Source organism: Astyanax mexicanus, chromosome 12, assembly GCF_023375975.1.
Source record: "Astyanax mexicanus isolate ESR-SI-001 chromosome 12, AstMex3_surface, whole genome shotgun sequence".
Classification (NCBI taxonomy): Eukaryota; Metazoa; Chordata; class Actinopteri; order Characiformes; family Acestrorhamphidae; genus Astyanax; species Astyanax mexicanus.
This window is the reverse complement of record NC_064419.1, coordinates 6,009,601-6,025,015: the sequence shown is the minus strand read 5'-3', so window position 1 is coordinate 6,025,015 and position 15,415 is coordinate 6,009,601. Positions and strand designations below refer to the sequence as shown.

Below are 15,415 nucleotides of genomic sequence, written 5' to 3'. Positions count from 1 at the left end.
AATGTTCATTTTACTCAAACATATACCTTTTTAGAATTTAGAAACTGAATTGGTCTCTCTCTCTCTCTCTCTCTCTCTCTCTCTCTCTCTCTCTCTCATTAACCTTGTCGTTTCCTTTTCCTGTGCATTTAAATAGAGATTGGCCCCCAAAAAAATCAAGCTTTAATTTTAACCACACAGACCTTTAATTTTAACCATGCAAAGTTTTAATTTTAGCTGTGCAGGCTTTAATATTAGCCATGCAGAGCTTGAATTTTAGCCAAGTAGAGCTTTAATATTAGCCATATGGAGCTTTAATTTTAGCCACACAGAGCTGGAATTTTAGTTGTGCAAAGCTTACATTTCAGCTGATTTTAAATATTATTACTTTTACCATCCTTAATGGGTTAGCTCACCCTGGGGATGTATAATGATTTGCTCCTTGTAAAGGGGGTGGGGCTAGGCCCATAAGAAAAGCTCTGTGGGACTCACCTGTTGCTGTAGGAGGGCATGGGTAATGATATCAGAAGCAAGGATGTGAGTTTCATGACCTTCCGGTCTGGACTCGAGTACTTTCCTGAACTGCTTTTAGTCTGGTGGTATGCTTTTATTATTATTTCATGTTAAAGGAAGCAAAAGGCAGGTCATCTTTAATCCTATCAGAACCCCTGAATTATCTGTATTAGTTGAGAAGAGGTGCTTTGTACATTTGCACAATTGGTAGACTACTCCCTCTCTTCCAGCATTTCTTCTCAAATTAAGGGTATAAGAGTGTTTAACTCAACTCTTCTAGAAAGTCTAGATACTACATAATACTATACATATATCATGGGGCAACACTATGTAAATTGATCATGAAGTGATACCTCACGGGACAGATAGGGGATGCCCACACCTGTATAAGTTGTGAGGTGATTTATTGTGAGTGAGGCAATTTATGTCAAGGCTGTTAGTAGTGGGTACAGATGGATGGGATACTCAATCTCTATCTATCACTGATAACATCTCTGCATACGTGCCACTGGAAACCCCATCAATCAATGCTGAGTTAATGTTTTGGCTGATTTCTGTATAGTGCATGTAGCATCACATTTCATATCCTCTGCTATAACTGGACAATGCCTTCTGGTTTTCATTACGAACTTGTGTATTAAAAGACATCACACGTGATGTATTAATTTATTTTAATAGTTTATTATATGTATGCATGAGAACCTTACAACATACACAAACTACAATGTCACAGAATTTAGTTAGAAGCATTAAATACTGAAATTATGCAGAGAGAACTGTAACTGAAGAGTTGTTACATTGAAATTTAGGTTCTTGGAGTGAAACAAAAGGATAGTTTGTTCTTGGGCTTTAAATATCAGCATACAAGCAACTTTAGTAACTTCTCAAGTTTACCACACAGATTGCCATCATAGTTTGTCATAGTTTGAACATTCCTGGAAAACATGAAGTGGCAAAGACACGTAAAGCAAGCCTAAGACGTTCATTCTTAAAAAGGAAAACAGAAACTCGCTTTCTTACATCTACATCATTACATCATTCAGGATGTGACAGAAATAGATATTCTTTTAAAAATAACAAAAGTCAATCTGCTATTTCTCAGAGCGGGTCCTGCAGAAGACCACTGTTTCCCAAACGTCACCAATCCCAGTCCTTCACAGATTCCAGATTCCCAGCAGATTCCTCTTCTCCATCACTTCTTGAACAGTGTCAGGTATGATATTAAAGCAGGGAGATACACCAGACTGGGGTCCTGAGATTTGCTAAATATCAGCTTTAGTCTTTTCTGCTTTTTCAGCCTTTTCTGCGTTTGCCTCAGCGGCAGCCTTCTTAGAACAGGAGTAATAATAGGTCCTCATCTTCTCCTCCACCTTCACAAAACTAGGCCTCTCCTCATACCTGCAAACGATGAATCAAAAACATCATCAATTATTGATTCTTCTCAGATTTTAGTGAGAAAATGTACACTACATGATATAAGGTAGGGGTTACTAATAAAGTGGACAGTGAGAAGAAGCACAAGACTAATCTTTGTAATAAAGTTGGAAGTGATTGGAAGTCTAAGATATAAGGTATGTGTTTCTAATAAAGTGGTCACTGAGTGGGAGTATAACATATTAGGTGTTTCTAATAAAGTGGCCAGATATTGGAAGTATAAGAAAGTAGAGGTTTCCAATAAAATGGCCAGTGAGTGGAAGTGTAAGAGAGTAGAGGTTTTTAATAAAGTGGTCTGTGATTAGACATACAGCTCTGGAAAAAAAATAAGAGACCACTTCAGTTTCTGAATCAGTTTCTCTGAATTTGCTATTTATAGTTATACGTTTGAGTAAAATGAACATTGTTGTTTTATTCTATAAACTACTGACAACATTTCTCACAAATTTCAAATAAAGACAATTAGAAATGGCTGAAATAACAAAAAGATTTAACGCAAATCATACAAGTTCATATTAATTTAAATTAATTTAAATAAACAATTAAAGTTTTAAGAGTTCAGAAATCAATATTTAGTGGAATAACCCTGGTTTTTAATCACAGTTTTCATGCATCTTGGCATCATGTTCTCCTCCACCAGTCTTATACACTGCTTTTGGATAATTTTACACCACAGCTGGTGCAAAAATTCAAGCAGTTCAGTTTGGTTCGATGGCTTGTGATCATCCATCTTCTTTTTGATTATTTTCCAGATGTTTTTAATTTGGTAAAATCAAAGATTTTTAAATGGTCTCTTAATTTTGGATGGCCAGTAAGTGAAAGCATAAGATAGTAGGGGTTTCTAAAAGTGTCCAGTGAATAGAAATATAAAATATTTACTAAAACCTGAAATATAAAGTGCATGTGTTATATGAATTCATGCTAAATTAACATTTAAATATAGTAACAGTGATGAATTTTACATACTTGTATGTCCAGCAGTCTTTCATCACTTCGTACATGGCCTCCGGGCAGCCAGCTGGACACTCCATGCGATTGCCATTCTGTATCATGCTGATCACCTCTGGACCCTTCATTTTCTATTGTGTACAAAAAAAACAAGCTTCAACAAACAGCAGGAATGGACTTATAATAATTTCCTGTTGCAGTTTTCATTTCTGCCAGAGAGGGCAGTAAAAGCTTAGTGAGCCACTGCTTACCTTTGAAACTGAGTACAAGTATTTTACAGACCATAATAAGGTGCAACGGATTATAAGGTGCATTTAAAGTGACAGTAGTAAGAAATAAATGTCACCATTTTTTCCTTCTAATTCAGCAGATCTCGCCACTGTTAATCTACACAGATTAAAGCAGGCAAGCTTGATTCACATTTACTTGATATCTTGATATTGCAGACGTTTGTGGGACATTCCAGGATTTTGGTACATTTCCTGTCCCACCACTTAAATTTCAAATGTACATATCCAAAATATCGAAATGACTATTTTTTGTGAAAAATGTACTTGTTGTAAGAAAAATGGTAAAATATCGTGGAAAAATAAGCTCCTTAGATATTATTCAAAAGACCGAATACCTTTGGACCACCTCATAAAATGGCTGTTTTCTCTTGTCCCACACATTGGGTGACCAACTCCTTTGGCAAATTTAACAATTAAAATAAGCTCTAAATAAATGACTTCCTCTTGTATATTGTCGATATGCATCTCCTTTACTTATGAAAACAACTTCTTTGGTCTACATTGTTTTGCATGTTACATGTAGCAGTGTCCCACAACATGCACTCAACTCTGTTACCATAAGGAATTTTACCTGCAGAGAAAGAGTTAAAAATATTTGTCTACTGGCACCAAGGAAGTGACATCACAAGGACATTTTCTGCCCACATGGCAAGACCAAGAGTAAGTGCTCTAACAATTTTCAAGTTTTTTTTTCCAGATATGTTTGTCCAAGTTGTGTGTGTCACTCAGTGAACGCAACCCTGTTACTCATATTGTAAGACTAATAATGAGTAGAGTCAAATTCTCTTTACTTTATATACTTATATAACCATGTTTGTGCTTGATCTTGTATACATAGCTAATTTTTACAGTTAGCATCTGTTCCTGGGGTAAACCACAACTTAGCCTAGATTTGCAACCCTGTTACTCGCAACCCTGTTACTGTAAGTTACCAAATATATTGCATAATCTAATTAAAAAACTGCTTTGATACCTGAGCTTGACGCATCAAACTTTTTGATAGTCCATTACCTGTATTTAATAAATATATGACTAAAAATGATCAAATATCAGAAGTGACCACCCTTGAAATGTACCAAAATCCTAGAATGTCCCTTAACTGGCTTTTGTTATACTGTGATTATTAAGTGTTCCTTTATTTTTTATTATTAGATCAGTGTAACTGTGTAAACAGTGTATGAATACCTTGTAAGGTTTTCCTCCGTAGGAGAAGGCTTCCCACATGGTGACTCCATAGCTCCAGACGTCACCTTTATTGGAGAACTTGTGGAAGTTGATGCACTCTGGCGCGTACCATTTTAGAGGCCATTTGCCCAATGTGCGAGCCTGCATACACACACACACACACACTCGTATATTAGTTTGGAACAAGCATATATAATTATTTTCACTTGTCTAAATGTTATGACTGATCAAAAGAAATACTTCCTGTTTACTCATTCTACTGTAAAGTTAAAAAATTAGGAAATTTTAGGAAATTAAAGTATTATTTGTAATTGTCATTAGATATATTTTAGAGGCAAGGCCTAACAATTTGCTTGTTTTGATGCTACAAACAGTGATGCATGGTTCAGTACAAAAGCCAGTATAGTTTACATGTGTATTAGTTGCTTCGTACTTTATACATATCACAGACAATTATTCACTTACATAAATCAGTCTTAAAGGCAAGTTAATAAAACAGCCAATTTCATTGGTTTATTAAAACCACACACATTTCAGAGGAGTTAAGTAACAAAGTACAACTACTTTGTAAGTGAATCTGGGGTAGTGCACTATAGGTCTAATAGGTCCTTAATGCAATTTTATTCCATTACATTACTTTTACTTTTATACTTACTAAGTAGTTTTGAAAGCAGTACACTCTTTTACACTCTTATTTAAAGAGTAAAAAGCTTAAGTTGATGCTTCAACTTCTACAGAAGTGTTTTAAACCCTATAATCTGTACTTTTACCTACAGAGTAATGAATGTCAATATTTTTTCTCACCTTGTAGTAGTTATCGTCTGCCCCCAGAGCCTTGGACAGGCCGAAGTCGCTGATCTTGGCGTAATGCTGGTTGACCAGCAGGACATTACGAGCTGCTAAATCTCTGTGTACAAAATTCTTCTCCTCCAGATACTTCATCCCCAACGACACCTGGTGCATCAGCTCCACCACGTTCTCCACCGACACCTGATCTCTGACAACACAATCAGACTTTTTTTTAGGAATTCTATTATCAGCTCTTAATTGGAATTTCAAGTGGTTGCTAGTTAGTTACTACAGTGCCTCAAAAATGCCTTTTTATGACTTTACAGTCATAATACAGTATCGCAGTTTTTAAAAACAAAAAACGTGATTGACTTGTGTACACTATCAAATTGTCATGAAGAGAAAGTTCATGTTTAGTGGTGTGTGTTATATTGCCAGGTTCTGACCAATACTAAACATTACAGTCCTATAGACTCTGGTATTTGATGGATTAATCTTACTTTTTGGAGGAGAGGAACTTGTTGAGGGGCCCTGCAGGGGCCATCTCCATCACCAGCATCAGAGCCTCAGCCTGGCACAGGCCGATCATGCGCACAATATAGGGGTTATCCAGCTGGTGCATGATCTCAGCCTCACGCATCATCTCGTCCTTCACCGCCTTCTCATTCTCACTCTTCAGAACCTTAATGGCCACATCTATGTGCTTACTGCAAAGAGAGAAAACACCCGCCTTTATATATCATCTGTATAATGCACCATGTGTAGTACATTATCCAAAGTATAGTTTTTTTTTGTACTATGCCACTATACACATGATGGAATACTGCACATAGGGCAATATCCACAGTATAGTTCACTGCACATCGGACACTATACACGGGATAGTGTACTACACAATGTCCGACACTTTATGTAGGAGACTATACGTAGGATAGTGCACTGTACATAGGGCACTATATGTAGGACACTATACACGGCATAGTGCACTACATATAGGACACTATGCACATGATGCTATAGGGCACTATACATAGGACATTATTTGTAGGATAGTGTACTATACATGGGACACCATATGCAGAATAGTGCACTATACATAAGACGTATATAGTGACCTATGTGCAGTGCACTATCCTGTGTTTAGTGTTTTACATATAGTGTCCTATATGCAGTGCACTATCCTGAGTGTAGTGGCCCACATATAGTGCCCTATGTACAGTGCACTATCCTGTGTTTAGTGTCCTGCATGTAGTGTCCTATGCATAGTGCACTATTCTGCATATACTATCTTATATCTAGTGCAGGGCACTATCCTACGTATAGTGCCCTATGTAGAATGCACTATCCTGTGAATAGTTTCCTATGAATAATGTACATCAACCTCATCCTCTTTCTCACACAGCTCCTTACTCACCTCTTCATCTTATACACTCCTTTCTTCACGCAGCCGAAGTTTCCGGAGCCCAGCTCCACCTCGTCCACCATCAGCTTCTCACGCTTGATGAAGAGTGTTTTATCCTGAAGCTCCTTCGGGTCAGCGTACGGGCTGACGAACTCATCACTGTCCATGGGCAGACTGCGTCCACCAGTGGTCACGACCTTAAACGCTCCAGGAACTTAAGATGAATATAATAAACTTATTTAATATATAAAATATGATTTAATGAGAAATAAAATAAAAATACTTTTTAAACATCATCACCATTGCCAGAGTTACAGCTGTGTTTCTCAACCCTGGTCCTGGACTCACACTCCTGTTTCAACTAATCAGTGTGTTGAAGCAGGGAATTCACTAAAATGTGCAGGCAATAGTGCCTCCAGAAGCGAGAGGGGTAATGCTGTAGACCGGAGACCTAAATGGGCGTGGACTCGGGACATAAGCCTGTCGATCATGTTTTGTATCAACCAATTAAATTCTTGTTCTTTGCCGTCAATCATATTTTGCATAAACCAATTGCAAAACAGAATGGCCTATCCATCATTTTTTGCATTAGCCAATCAAGATGTTGTTAGGTTATTTAACGTTCAAATTTGATTGTAAAGTGCACTGTAAAGTGCTGTGGTTGCCTGTCTGCCTTAAACTCTCCAGTTTCCTTTAAAGAGTTGCACAAATGATGATGATGCACAAAATGACAGACAGGTGCTTCACACTTTTAATTGGCCAATGCAAGAACTGATTGACAGTTTTCCCGCCCTTTCTCTACACCCATTGGTTCTTCCGGTTGCAGTTACACATATTACCCAGAAGCAGGATGAGAAACACTGCTTTTTACGTTAAGCACTGCACTGACACAGACTCACCTTCAGGGGGCGGTGTGTATCCATTCCCTCTGGCTCTTCTCTGAAAAAGAAAAAAAGAAAAGGTATTGCAGAGGATTTACACACACACACACACACACATGCACACACACACATTTCTCTGACTGCTCTGGACGTCTTATTTATGGTCAGATCACAGCAGTAGGTGAAAGTTTCTGATACTCACTCCTGCTGGAACTGCTGGAGTCTCTGCAGAGAAAAACAGCACAGAATAGAATTTAGTTTAGTTTAGCTGATCATAAAGTAAGTTTTTTTTTTTTTTTACAACAAATTGCCAAAGATTATCTCCCATGACTTTTGCAGTATCCTATAAAATCCAATGATTAATGACCTGACCTGTGTCAGAAAAGTTTTATTTCTATTTCTTCCCATTTTCTGCCCAATTTACAAAGCCACTTACCCAACCCACTCATTAGGACTAGTGATGCCTCAACACAAGAAGGGTGAATACTAGCACAAGCCTCCTCCGATACATGTGAAGTCAGCCACCACCTCTTTTCGAAAACTACAGAGTAGCATTACAGTGCTAACATTTGGAGGAAAGCGCAGCGACTAGGTTCCGATACATCAGCTCACAGATGCAGCCTTGTGCTGATCAACATCACCCTGAGGGGAAAGAGCACCATCTACTCTACCCACCCAGAGAGAGCAAGCCCAATTGTGCTCTCTTAGGGCTCCGGTAGCTGATGGCAAGCTAAATGAACAGGATTCAAACTTGGCTTAAAAATAATTGTAAAATAAAAAAAAATAAATTTTAAATTGAATTTTGTGCCCAAAGTTTTACACACCAAAAAATATTTTTGAATCAAAAGATAAAATTACTTTATTATTTATTGCAATTATTTATAAAAATATCTGTGTATGGATTTTGCCTTTTGCTTCTAAACTTTTGTATATAAAATATAATCTGCTAGTTTAATTGCAGATTTTTAAATTTTTTTGTGTAAAAAAACAACAAAATTAACTTATCAATTTTGCCTTCATTATTATTGTACATAGACAAAATTAGTGGCATGACAGGAGCACTTTAGAGGGCCAATCAAATTTCAGCTGCAGCCATTGCCCCTGTGACCCTGTCTCTAGAACCGCCTGTGGAGGGGTCGATTACCTGTGTTTACACGGACAGATCTAGCCAGACACTGCCAGTCACCATCATTAGCACCATCACGGTGCTGTCCACTGTGGGTGTTAATGTCTTGAAAATGTCCCCTTGTCCTATCAATTTGCACAGTCCACTGTCAACTTTTGCTCCCACTCCCATTTCCAATTCATTTTGCCTTGCCATGAGCATGCTGGCCAGTGTTTAATCAGCCACTGATAACAACTCACAGGATAACACCTCATAACTGCTTCCAAGGGACATGCCAAAGGTCATGGGACACAATACACTAATCAGTGTATGGTCATCTATTAGCTTTTTAATATACTCATCTTTAGATCATTGCAGTGAAAAAAAATGTTTATTGTGTTTCACTCAAAAAAAAATAAAATAAAATTCTTAGCCTTTTGTAACGATGCATTTTCGCCTGAGCAGATCTGCAGCCAAAACTACGGCCGGCCGATTACATAAAGCCTGCGATGAGCTGCATTCTTGGTGTTCAGCTTCTGCTGGAGTGTGTTTTTTTATTTTTTTTTATTTTACGTAATGGAAAAAGTGTGTTACAAAAGTGCGAGGTAGGTCGCAACCACACACACTGTACACTGCTGTACACACTGCTGTGTTACGAATGTGCAACTAGAAGTTCATGCATGCTGGAAACATGAGTATTGCTTCTAGTAATCAAGAACACAAACATCCTGCCGTGAGAGTAAATGCACAGAGTTCTAGATGTATTAAATTACATTATGATAAACATTCTCGAGCATCAAACTGATACGATCTATGCTCAGGTTTAGAAACCTTTTAGAAGTCTCTCACTGCTAGCGTTAGCATGCTGGTAGCTCTGACCATGCAGATAGAGACTGCAGCTCATCTCCTAATGCAGGGAAATGTTTTAAAGGGTAACTAAACCCCCTGATTTTAGCTGACTCCACCTTGAGCTACTTTTGAAAAATGTTTGAAAAAATGGGAGTTGTGAGGGGATCTGGGTGATGTATGGGTTTAGGGGTGGGGCTGAAGGGAGAGCTGATTGGTCTGAGCTGTGTGCCTCTGATAGCATAGATGCAGACGTTATTATTGATTGACGCACACATCATCCTTGTTTATTGCACAGTTACACCTGAGAGGGTGCTGCTGTGCCTCAGCAGCACCCTCTCAGGTGTAACTGTGCAATAAACAAGAGCACAATGTCCACAAACTGCTTAGTGTTGGAAATTATTAGATGGTGGAGCATATTTCAGCAGTGTTGGGCACGTTACTTTGAAAAAGTAATTAGATTTAGTTACTAGTTACTTCTCAAAAAAAGTACTTACTGAGTTACTCCACTATAAAAGTAACAAAGTACCAGTAAAAGTAACTATTGCGTTACTTTAGTGTTACTCTAAACACCCACCCACCTATTTTCCTATTTTCTGATTGGCTGAAGACGTAATCTTTCTATACCTTAGCCAATCATTGCTTAGGCGGTTATCTTATCCTCCCCTCCTTTGTGACTCACACACACAACGCACACACACACACACACACACACACACTTGCGCTTTTGTCTCTAAAGTAACGTGCAGTAACGTGGTGTTGGAAAAAGTAACAGCGTTATAGTTACAGTCAGAGTAATTGCTTAGATTACTAATTACTGAAAAAAGTAACGACGCTAGTAACGCCATAATTCCCAGCACTGCCTTTAAGTCAACACTATTTAAAGTATATGTTCTTTGAGTAACTTTTAGGGGTTCTTTAGTTTAAAAATATGGATATATTTACGTATATGTTAGCATATTTATATTTATATAGTATGACAGTTTTCCTAAATATGACCTTGTTTAAATTAGTATGATATTTTAAATCGTAACCCCTGTATTCTGATATGAATCATACCGCCACATTTTGCCAATACGCAGCCCTAGTATATATGTACATCATGTGTCACACTTATCACACCAATAGTGTTATTCAGTAAATGTACAGGTTGAGTGTATACATACGGCTGGCGTTGTTCTGGTTCACGCAGGCCTCTCGCAGCAACGTAACCAAACCATCAGGCTTCATCTTCAGATACTCAACCAGCTGCAAATAAAACAGATAAACAGTCAAAAAAGAGTCACATAATCTCATCAGATTTAGATCCTTCAGGCGTTTTCACACCAGCACAATTTGATCCGGTTAAAACATACTCAGGTTTGTTTTTTCCCTTAGTGTGTAAACAGTAATCGCACTTAAGTATGGATTAAAACGACCCAAAAAACTCTAGAGTGGTTTGCTTTGTGGTGAGAACGTGATCTGGTCTAATGCATGCCAACCCAGCAATCAAATACGCTCCTTTTATTTGAGCTAAACTGCTGATAAGGCGCAGTTTAATCTGATATATTAGCGAGATAACACTAATTACCACAGCTACAGTATCAACAAATGCTGCGTTCACTACATTTCAGTGTTCTGTGTTAAAGCAGCTTCACACTGCACAGATATACAAGCTTAAACACAGAATCTTCTCGCTATATTTACTTTCTTTCTCCCACGCCAAACAGCTCTGACCAATCAGAGGAGACAATGCGCTTGCATGGTTTATTGGTGCACATTTTGGTGCACATTTAGGTTTATGCCTGTGTGAAACCAAATCAAACAGAGGGAGAAAACGCTCCAAGTAAACAAACTCACTTAACCCCTTAAATCCCAGATATAGAGACATCTTCTTGTTTGGGTATTAAAACAGTTAATCCTGGTTTTATTGTAGCAATTGTCTTTACTGTTCAGGAACATTTTGGAATAGAAACATTGCTGTAAGTATTTGATTGCATTCAATGGCAAGAGCAGTTAAAATAAGGTCAGGATGTTGGATGATCACCATCACACCTCATCCCAACCTCATTCCAGAAGTATTGGACAGAGCACCATCATTCCAGAGAACAATTTACATAATTTAGAGAGTGCTATTCTATTGGCTTTAGACAGGGTATAGACAAGCTGTGTGTGTGCATTTGCACATCTTTGTCAGCAATGGCTGAAATAATTGATATTGCTGAATTATGACACATCGTAATAGTAAGATATAGGTATTTGGACATATTGTAATAAGTAACTCAAATGATATGAATAATGGCATTTAAGTTTACAAAGTTGACATATGATGGCAGTTTCCCAGACAAGGATTAAGCCTAGTTTTGGACTACTTTGGACTACATTTCTTTCCTTCAATAGAAAATCTCAATTCAGAATGCTGTGTAGTCTAGGATTAGTCTTAATCCATGTTTGGGAAACCGGCCCATAGTGTAAATCAAAGGAATTCTGCCCTGTTCCACATGCATGATTCATAGTGGAATCGTGCTCTATGATTTATTTGCTGTACCTGCCACACAGTGTCAAATTTGGTTCCCTCTGGCATGGAGTATTTGCCCGATTTATCGTGCAGGACCTGGTAATGGTAGGCTGTTTTACCGTACATCACTGACAGAGCAAAGGTGCCCGATTCGTCTCGTTCTCTCACCCTGAAGAAGAGAAAAAAACAACAACATCCGGTTTCAGCATTATTACCTCCCTTTAGACACTTTGGTTTCAAAGCGGTTCAAAGCAAACAAAAAAAAAATCAGCTATAAATATGGTATGGTAGAGCATGTTCAAGGGTTTGTAGTTTCATAGTTACAGGCTGTAGTCCTGTATCTGTTTCTCTGCATACTTTATTATTATCCTCCATTTACCTCCTTTTGTTGTTCACTACAGTGATTAGCACTGATTAGCATGGTGGTAGTGGTGTATGAGGTGTTAGTTCGTGTTGAGCTGATGGTACAGTGAGTGGATCAGATACAGCAGCAGTGCTGCTGGAGTTTTTAAACACTGTGTTCAATCACTCACTGTCCTCCACTCTCTATTAGACATTACCTACAGCTGATCCACCTTATAGATGAAGTGAAGTCAGAGACAGAAGCTCTGAATCTGTTGATGCACAGTTTGAGTTTGTGTTGGTCATCATCTAGTCTAGGGGTGAGCAATTCATTTTCTTGAGGGGTAAGCAATTATATGGTTTTGATAAGCTATTATTGATAAGAGTAGATGTTACAATTAGGAAATAACATTTGCGAAGCATGCATAGTGAATAACATCTATACCATATCATTATTTTTAACATTCACATAAACAGTAGTTTTGCAAAAAACAGCAATAAATTAACTTAAAGTAGCAGTCCGTATTATGTTGTTTCTAAACTGAACACAGAGGCATTCCTAAGTAGAGAAGGGCTAAAATATTGTGTTTAATGGTACCACCATTCTAAAAACTGGGGTGTCGTGTTGCTTTTGGCGGTAGTTCTTCTTCTGGCCACGTCACGCATCTTTCAGTACTTAAGTCACGCGTACAGTCTCTAAAAGAGGATCCGGCTCAGTTTTACTGAACGCGAGCGGCTGGTGGAGCAGTGGAGACTTCAGAAGGGGAAAGCCATAGCTCAGTAGCTCATTCACTCATAGAAAAACAAAGTGTGTAGTTAAAGTAAAGTTTCTCCCTCTCTCTCTCTATTTCTCTCTCTCTTTTTCTCACGCTCTCTGACTGAACATGACCTGGAATCGGATTCATCCGCTCTGAAAGAAGACCGCATCACACCCACCCAGTTTAAAATGATTCTTCCGCATGCTCGGTGCAATTACCCGTTTTTACCAGAGAGGGCTCTAAATCCCAAAATTTACAGACATCAGCTTTAACACAAAGTACAATTGCTATTTGGTTTGTAGTCTAATGACTTAATTTGCTGTTTTTCAGTACTTTTTCTTGTTCATTGAAATAAATCTAGTCTGTTTGTGGGCTTCAAGAAGTGCAGTAAAGCATGGTTCAGTTTCTGAGTTATATATGTGAAGGGCGTGGTGTGCCCAGGTCTGATGTAGTCCTTCATTAGTTGTCGCAAAGATGCTGCCCATAAGAAGCTTCTCACATGATTTTGGTAGAATATTTCATTACAGTTGGTGGACTATTGTCAGTCCAGCAGTGGCACTGCAGTGTTTAAAAACTCCAGCAGCACTGCTGTGTCTGATCCACTCATACTAGCACAACACACACTAGGGAGTGGAGGTTCTTGAAGTGATACCATAAAAGATACCATCCAGTTTGTTTCCATAAAGAACATTAATGGCAACAGTTTGAGTTAAACTTTAGCAATTTAAAGGTTCTTCACATTCACACATCTCTTTTACTCTTTTAAAAACATGGTTCCGAATTGGTTCCCCTATAGCTTTGCTCCAAGAAACCTCAATAGCACATTTACTTCTAATAAAGTAGTATTATTGTTACTGTAAAACTGTTCCATGTGGCTGATTTAATAAGATCTTGGTCTTCTGGTAATTTTTGTATCTTGGTTTTTTTTGTGATATCTGTGATGCTTTCGGCAAACCAGACGGTGTGTTTTGCTTATCTGCTAAACCGCATTCGAAAAGATAAGAGCTTTTTTACGCTTTGCTTTGCTTGCTGTTTCTCTTACATTTCAAATAAGCAGAAAACAAACAGTACTGTGCAAATGTTTTAGCCCATAATCCAATTATTATAAATAATTTCTCAGTACAGTAAGAGAGTTCATACTGTATAAACTCCTGATATCATTAGAACAGATGATTTTACCAGCCACCAAAGGAACATTTAGCACTCGGAGGAAAGACCCAGATCCCTATGCTGACCAACATCACATTAGGACTGATAAGGGAAGAGAGCATCATCCACACACCCAGAAAGAGCATAGCTAAGAGTGCTCTCTCAGACTTCGGCTGCTGATGGCAAGCAGGATGATATCAAACCATGGTGACAGTGCTTTAGTCTGCTGGAGCACTTGCAGTTAGTACAATGACTTCAAATTTGAGAACAGATTAGTAGAGATTGAGATTGTCTCTTACAGAAACTTGCCGTCTGGCTGAGAGCCAGAGTAAAGGCGTCTCTCGCCCTCCTGCCGCGGGATTTTGCCGTGGTACCAGAGCATCTTCTCATGGGCCGTGGTGGCGATCAGCTTCTCCAGCTGCGGGGCCTGGCTGATGATGGCCTGCTCCATTGCTTCTCCCTGATGTCAGCAATAATCACACACAAACACACACAAACACAAAAAACATTCATCAGGCTCTTTACACAAAATCTATCTCACATAAAGAGATCTCACTAGCTCTATTCTTACCAGTTTTAGCCCCTTTCAGAATGAACATGTAAATAAGCTGTTGCTGGTCAAGGCATGTTTACACTGAGCAATTGCCACAGGTTAGTGTAAGAAACAGAAAACTCATTATTTGGAAGTACTCTCCCTTAATCTGCTGACTTGCCACAAACAGTAAGTATAGAGCTCTTCCTCAGATGAAGTCTGTCTGAGGTTCACAACCAGCAGATGGTAATGGCGGATTTTCATCTAACCTAGAGGGTGGGCCTCTGGTTGGGGTTGATGAATGACGGGTTGTGTCAGAGTGGCTCTATGCAGGTTTCCTTAATGTGACGTCCCAAAAAGGGAACAATTCAAATAGCTAATAGAAGCATATGATTCCAGACACCAAACTCTTTCAACTGATTCACAGAAAACGGGTGGATTGTTTTTTTTTTTGTTTAGATGGGCAGTCAAAATCATGCAAAGTGAGTTTTGCATAATGAACATGTAATCACTGAGCTTCAGTAAGGTTGCTAAGCATAGCTAGATAATTTACCACCACCACTAGTGTAGTAGAGACACTGAAACGTATATACAGTATATTCACTGACCAGCCACAGAGTAAGACTGTTCGCATGCCACTGTTTGTCAATCTGGCAACCTGCATGAGCTTTGCATCTAGGGAGGAGTGGGTGGGGCAGAAAACTCTTGTGTCTTGTGTCTGTTAACAATATTAGGCATGTGGATCTGTCTAATTTTCCAAACCTA

The 15,415-nt window shown here is 38.6% G+C and overlaps 1 protein-coding gene across 2 annotated transcripts in view; it reads right to left on the bottom strand.

Moving 5' to 3' along the window:
- Positions 1-1,149: 1,149 nt before the first annotated feature.
- The window catches only part of LOC103044019 (tyrosine-protein kinase ZAP-70), a 29,817-nt gene continuing 15,551 nt past the window's right edge, over positions 1,150-15,415 (bottom strand). For both annotated transcript variants that reach the window (XM_007245788.4, XM_007245789.4), the window contains exons 3-13: positions 14,418-14,578; positions 11,900-12,038; positions 10,539-10,620; positions 7,624-7,646; positions 7,440-7,479; positions 6,553-6,754; positions 5,639-5,845; positions 5,154-5,346; positions 4,350-4,490; positions 2,893-3,005; positions 1,150-1,890 (exon numbers count right to left, since the gene is read on the bottom strand). In XM_007245788.4, the coding sequence (XP_007245850.3) occupies positions 1,755-1,890; positions 2,893-3,005; positions 4,350-4,490; positions 5,154-5,346; positions 5,639-5,845; positions 6,553-6,754; positions 7,440-7,479; positions 7,624-7,646; positions 10,539-10,620; positions 11,900-12,038; positions 14,418-14,578 (1,437 nt within the window). In that variant the 3' untranslated portion in view covers positions 1,150-1,754. The remainder of the gene's footprint in view (positions 1,891-2,892; positions 3,006-4,349; positions 4,491-5,153; positions 5,347-5,638; positions 5,846-6,552; positions 6,755-7,439; positions 7,480-7,623; positions 7,647-10,538; positions 10,621-11,899; positions 12,039-14,417; positions 14,579-15,415) is intronic.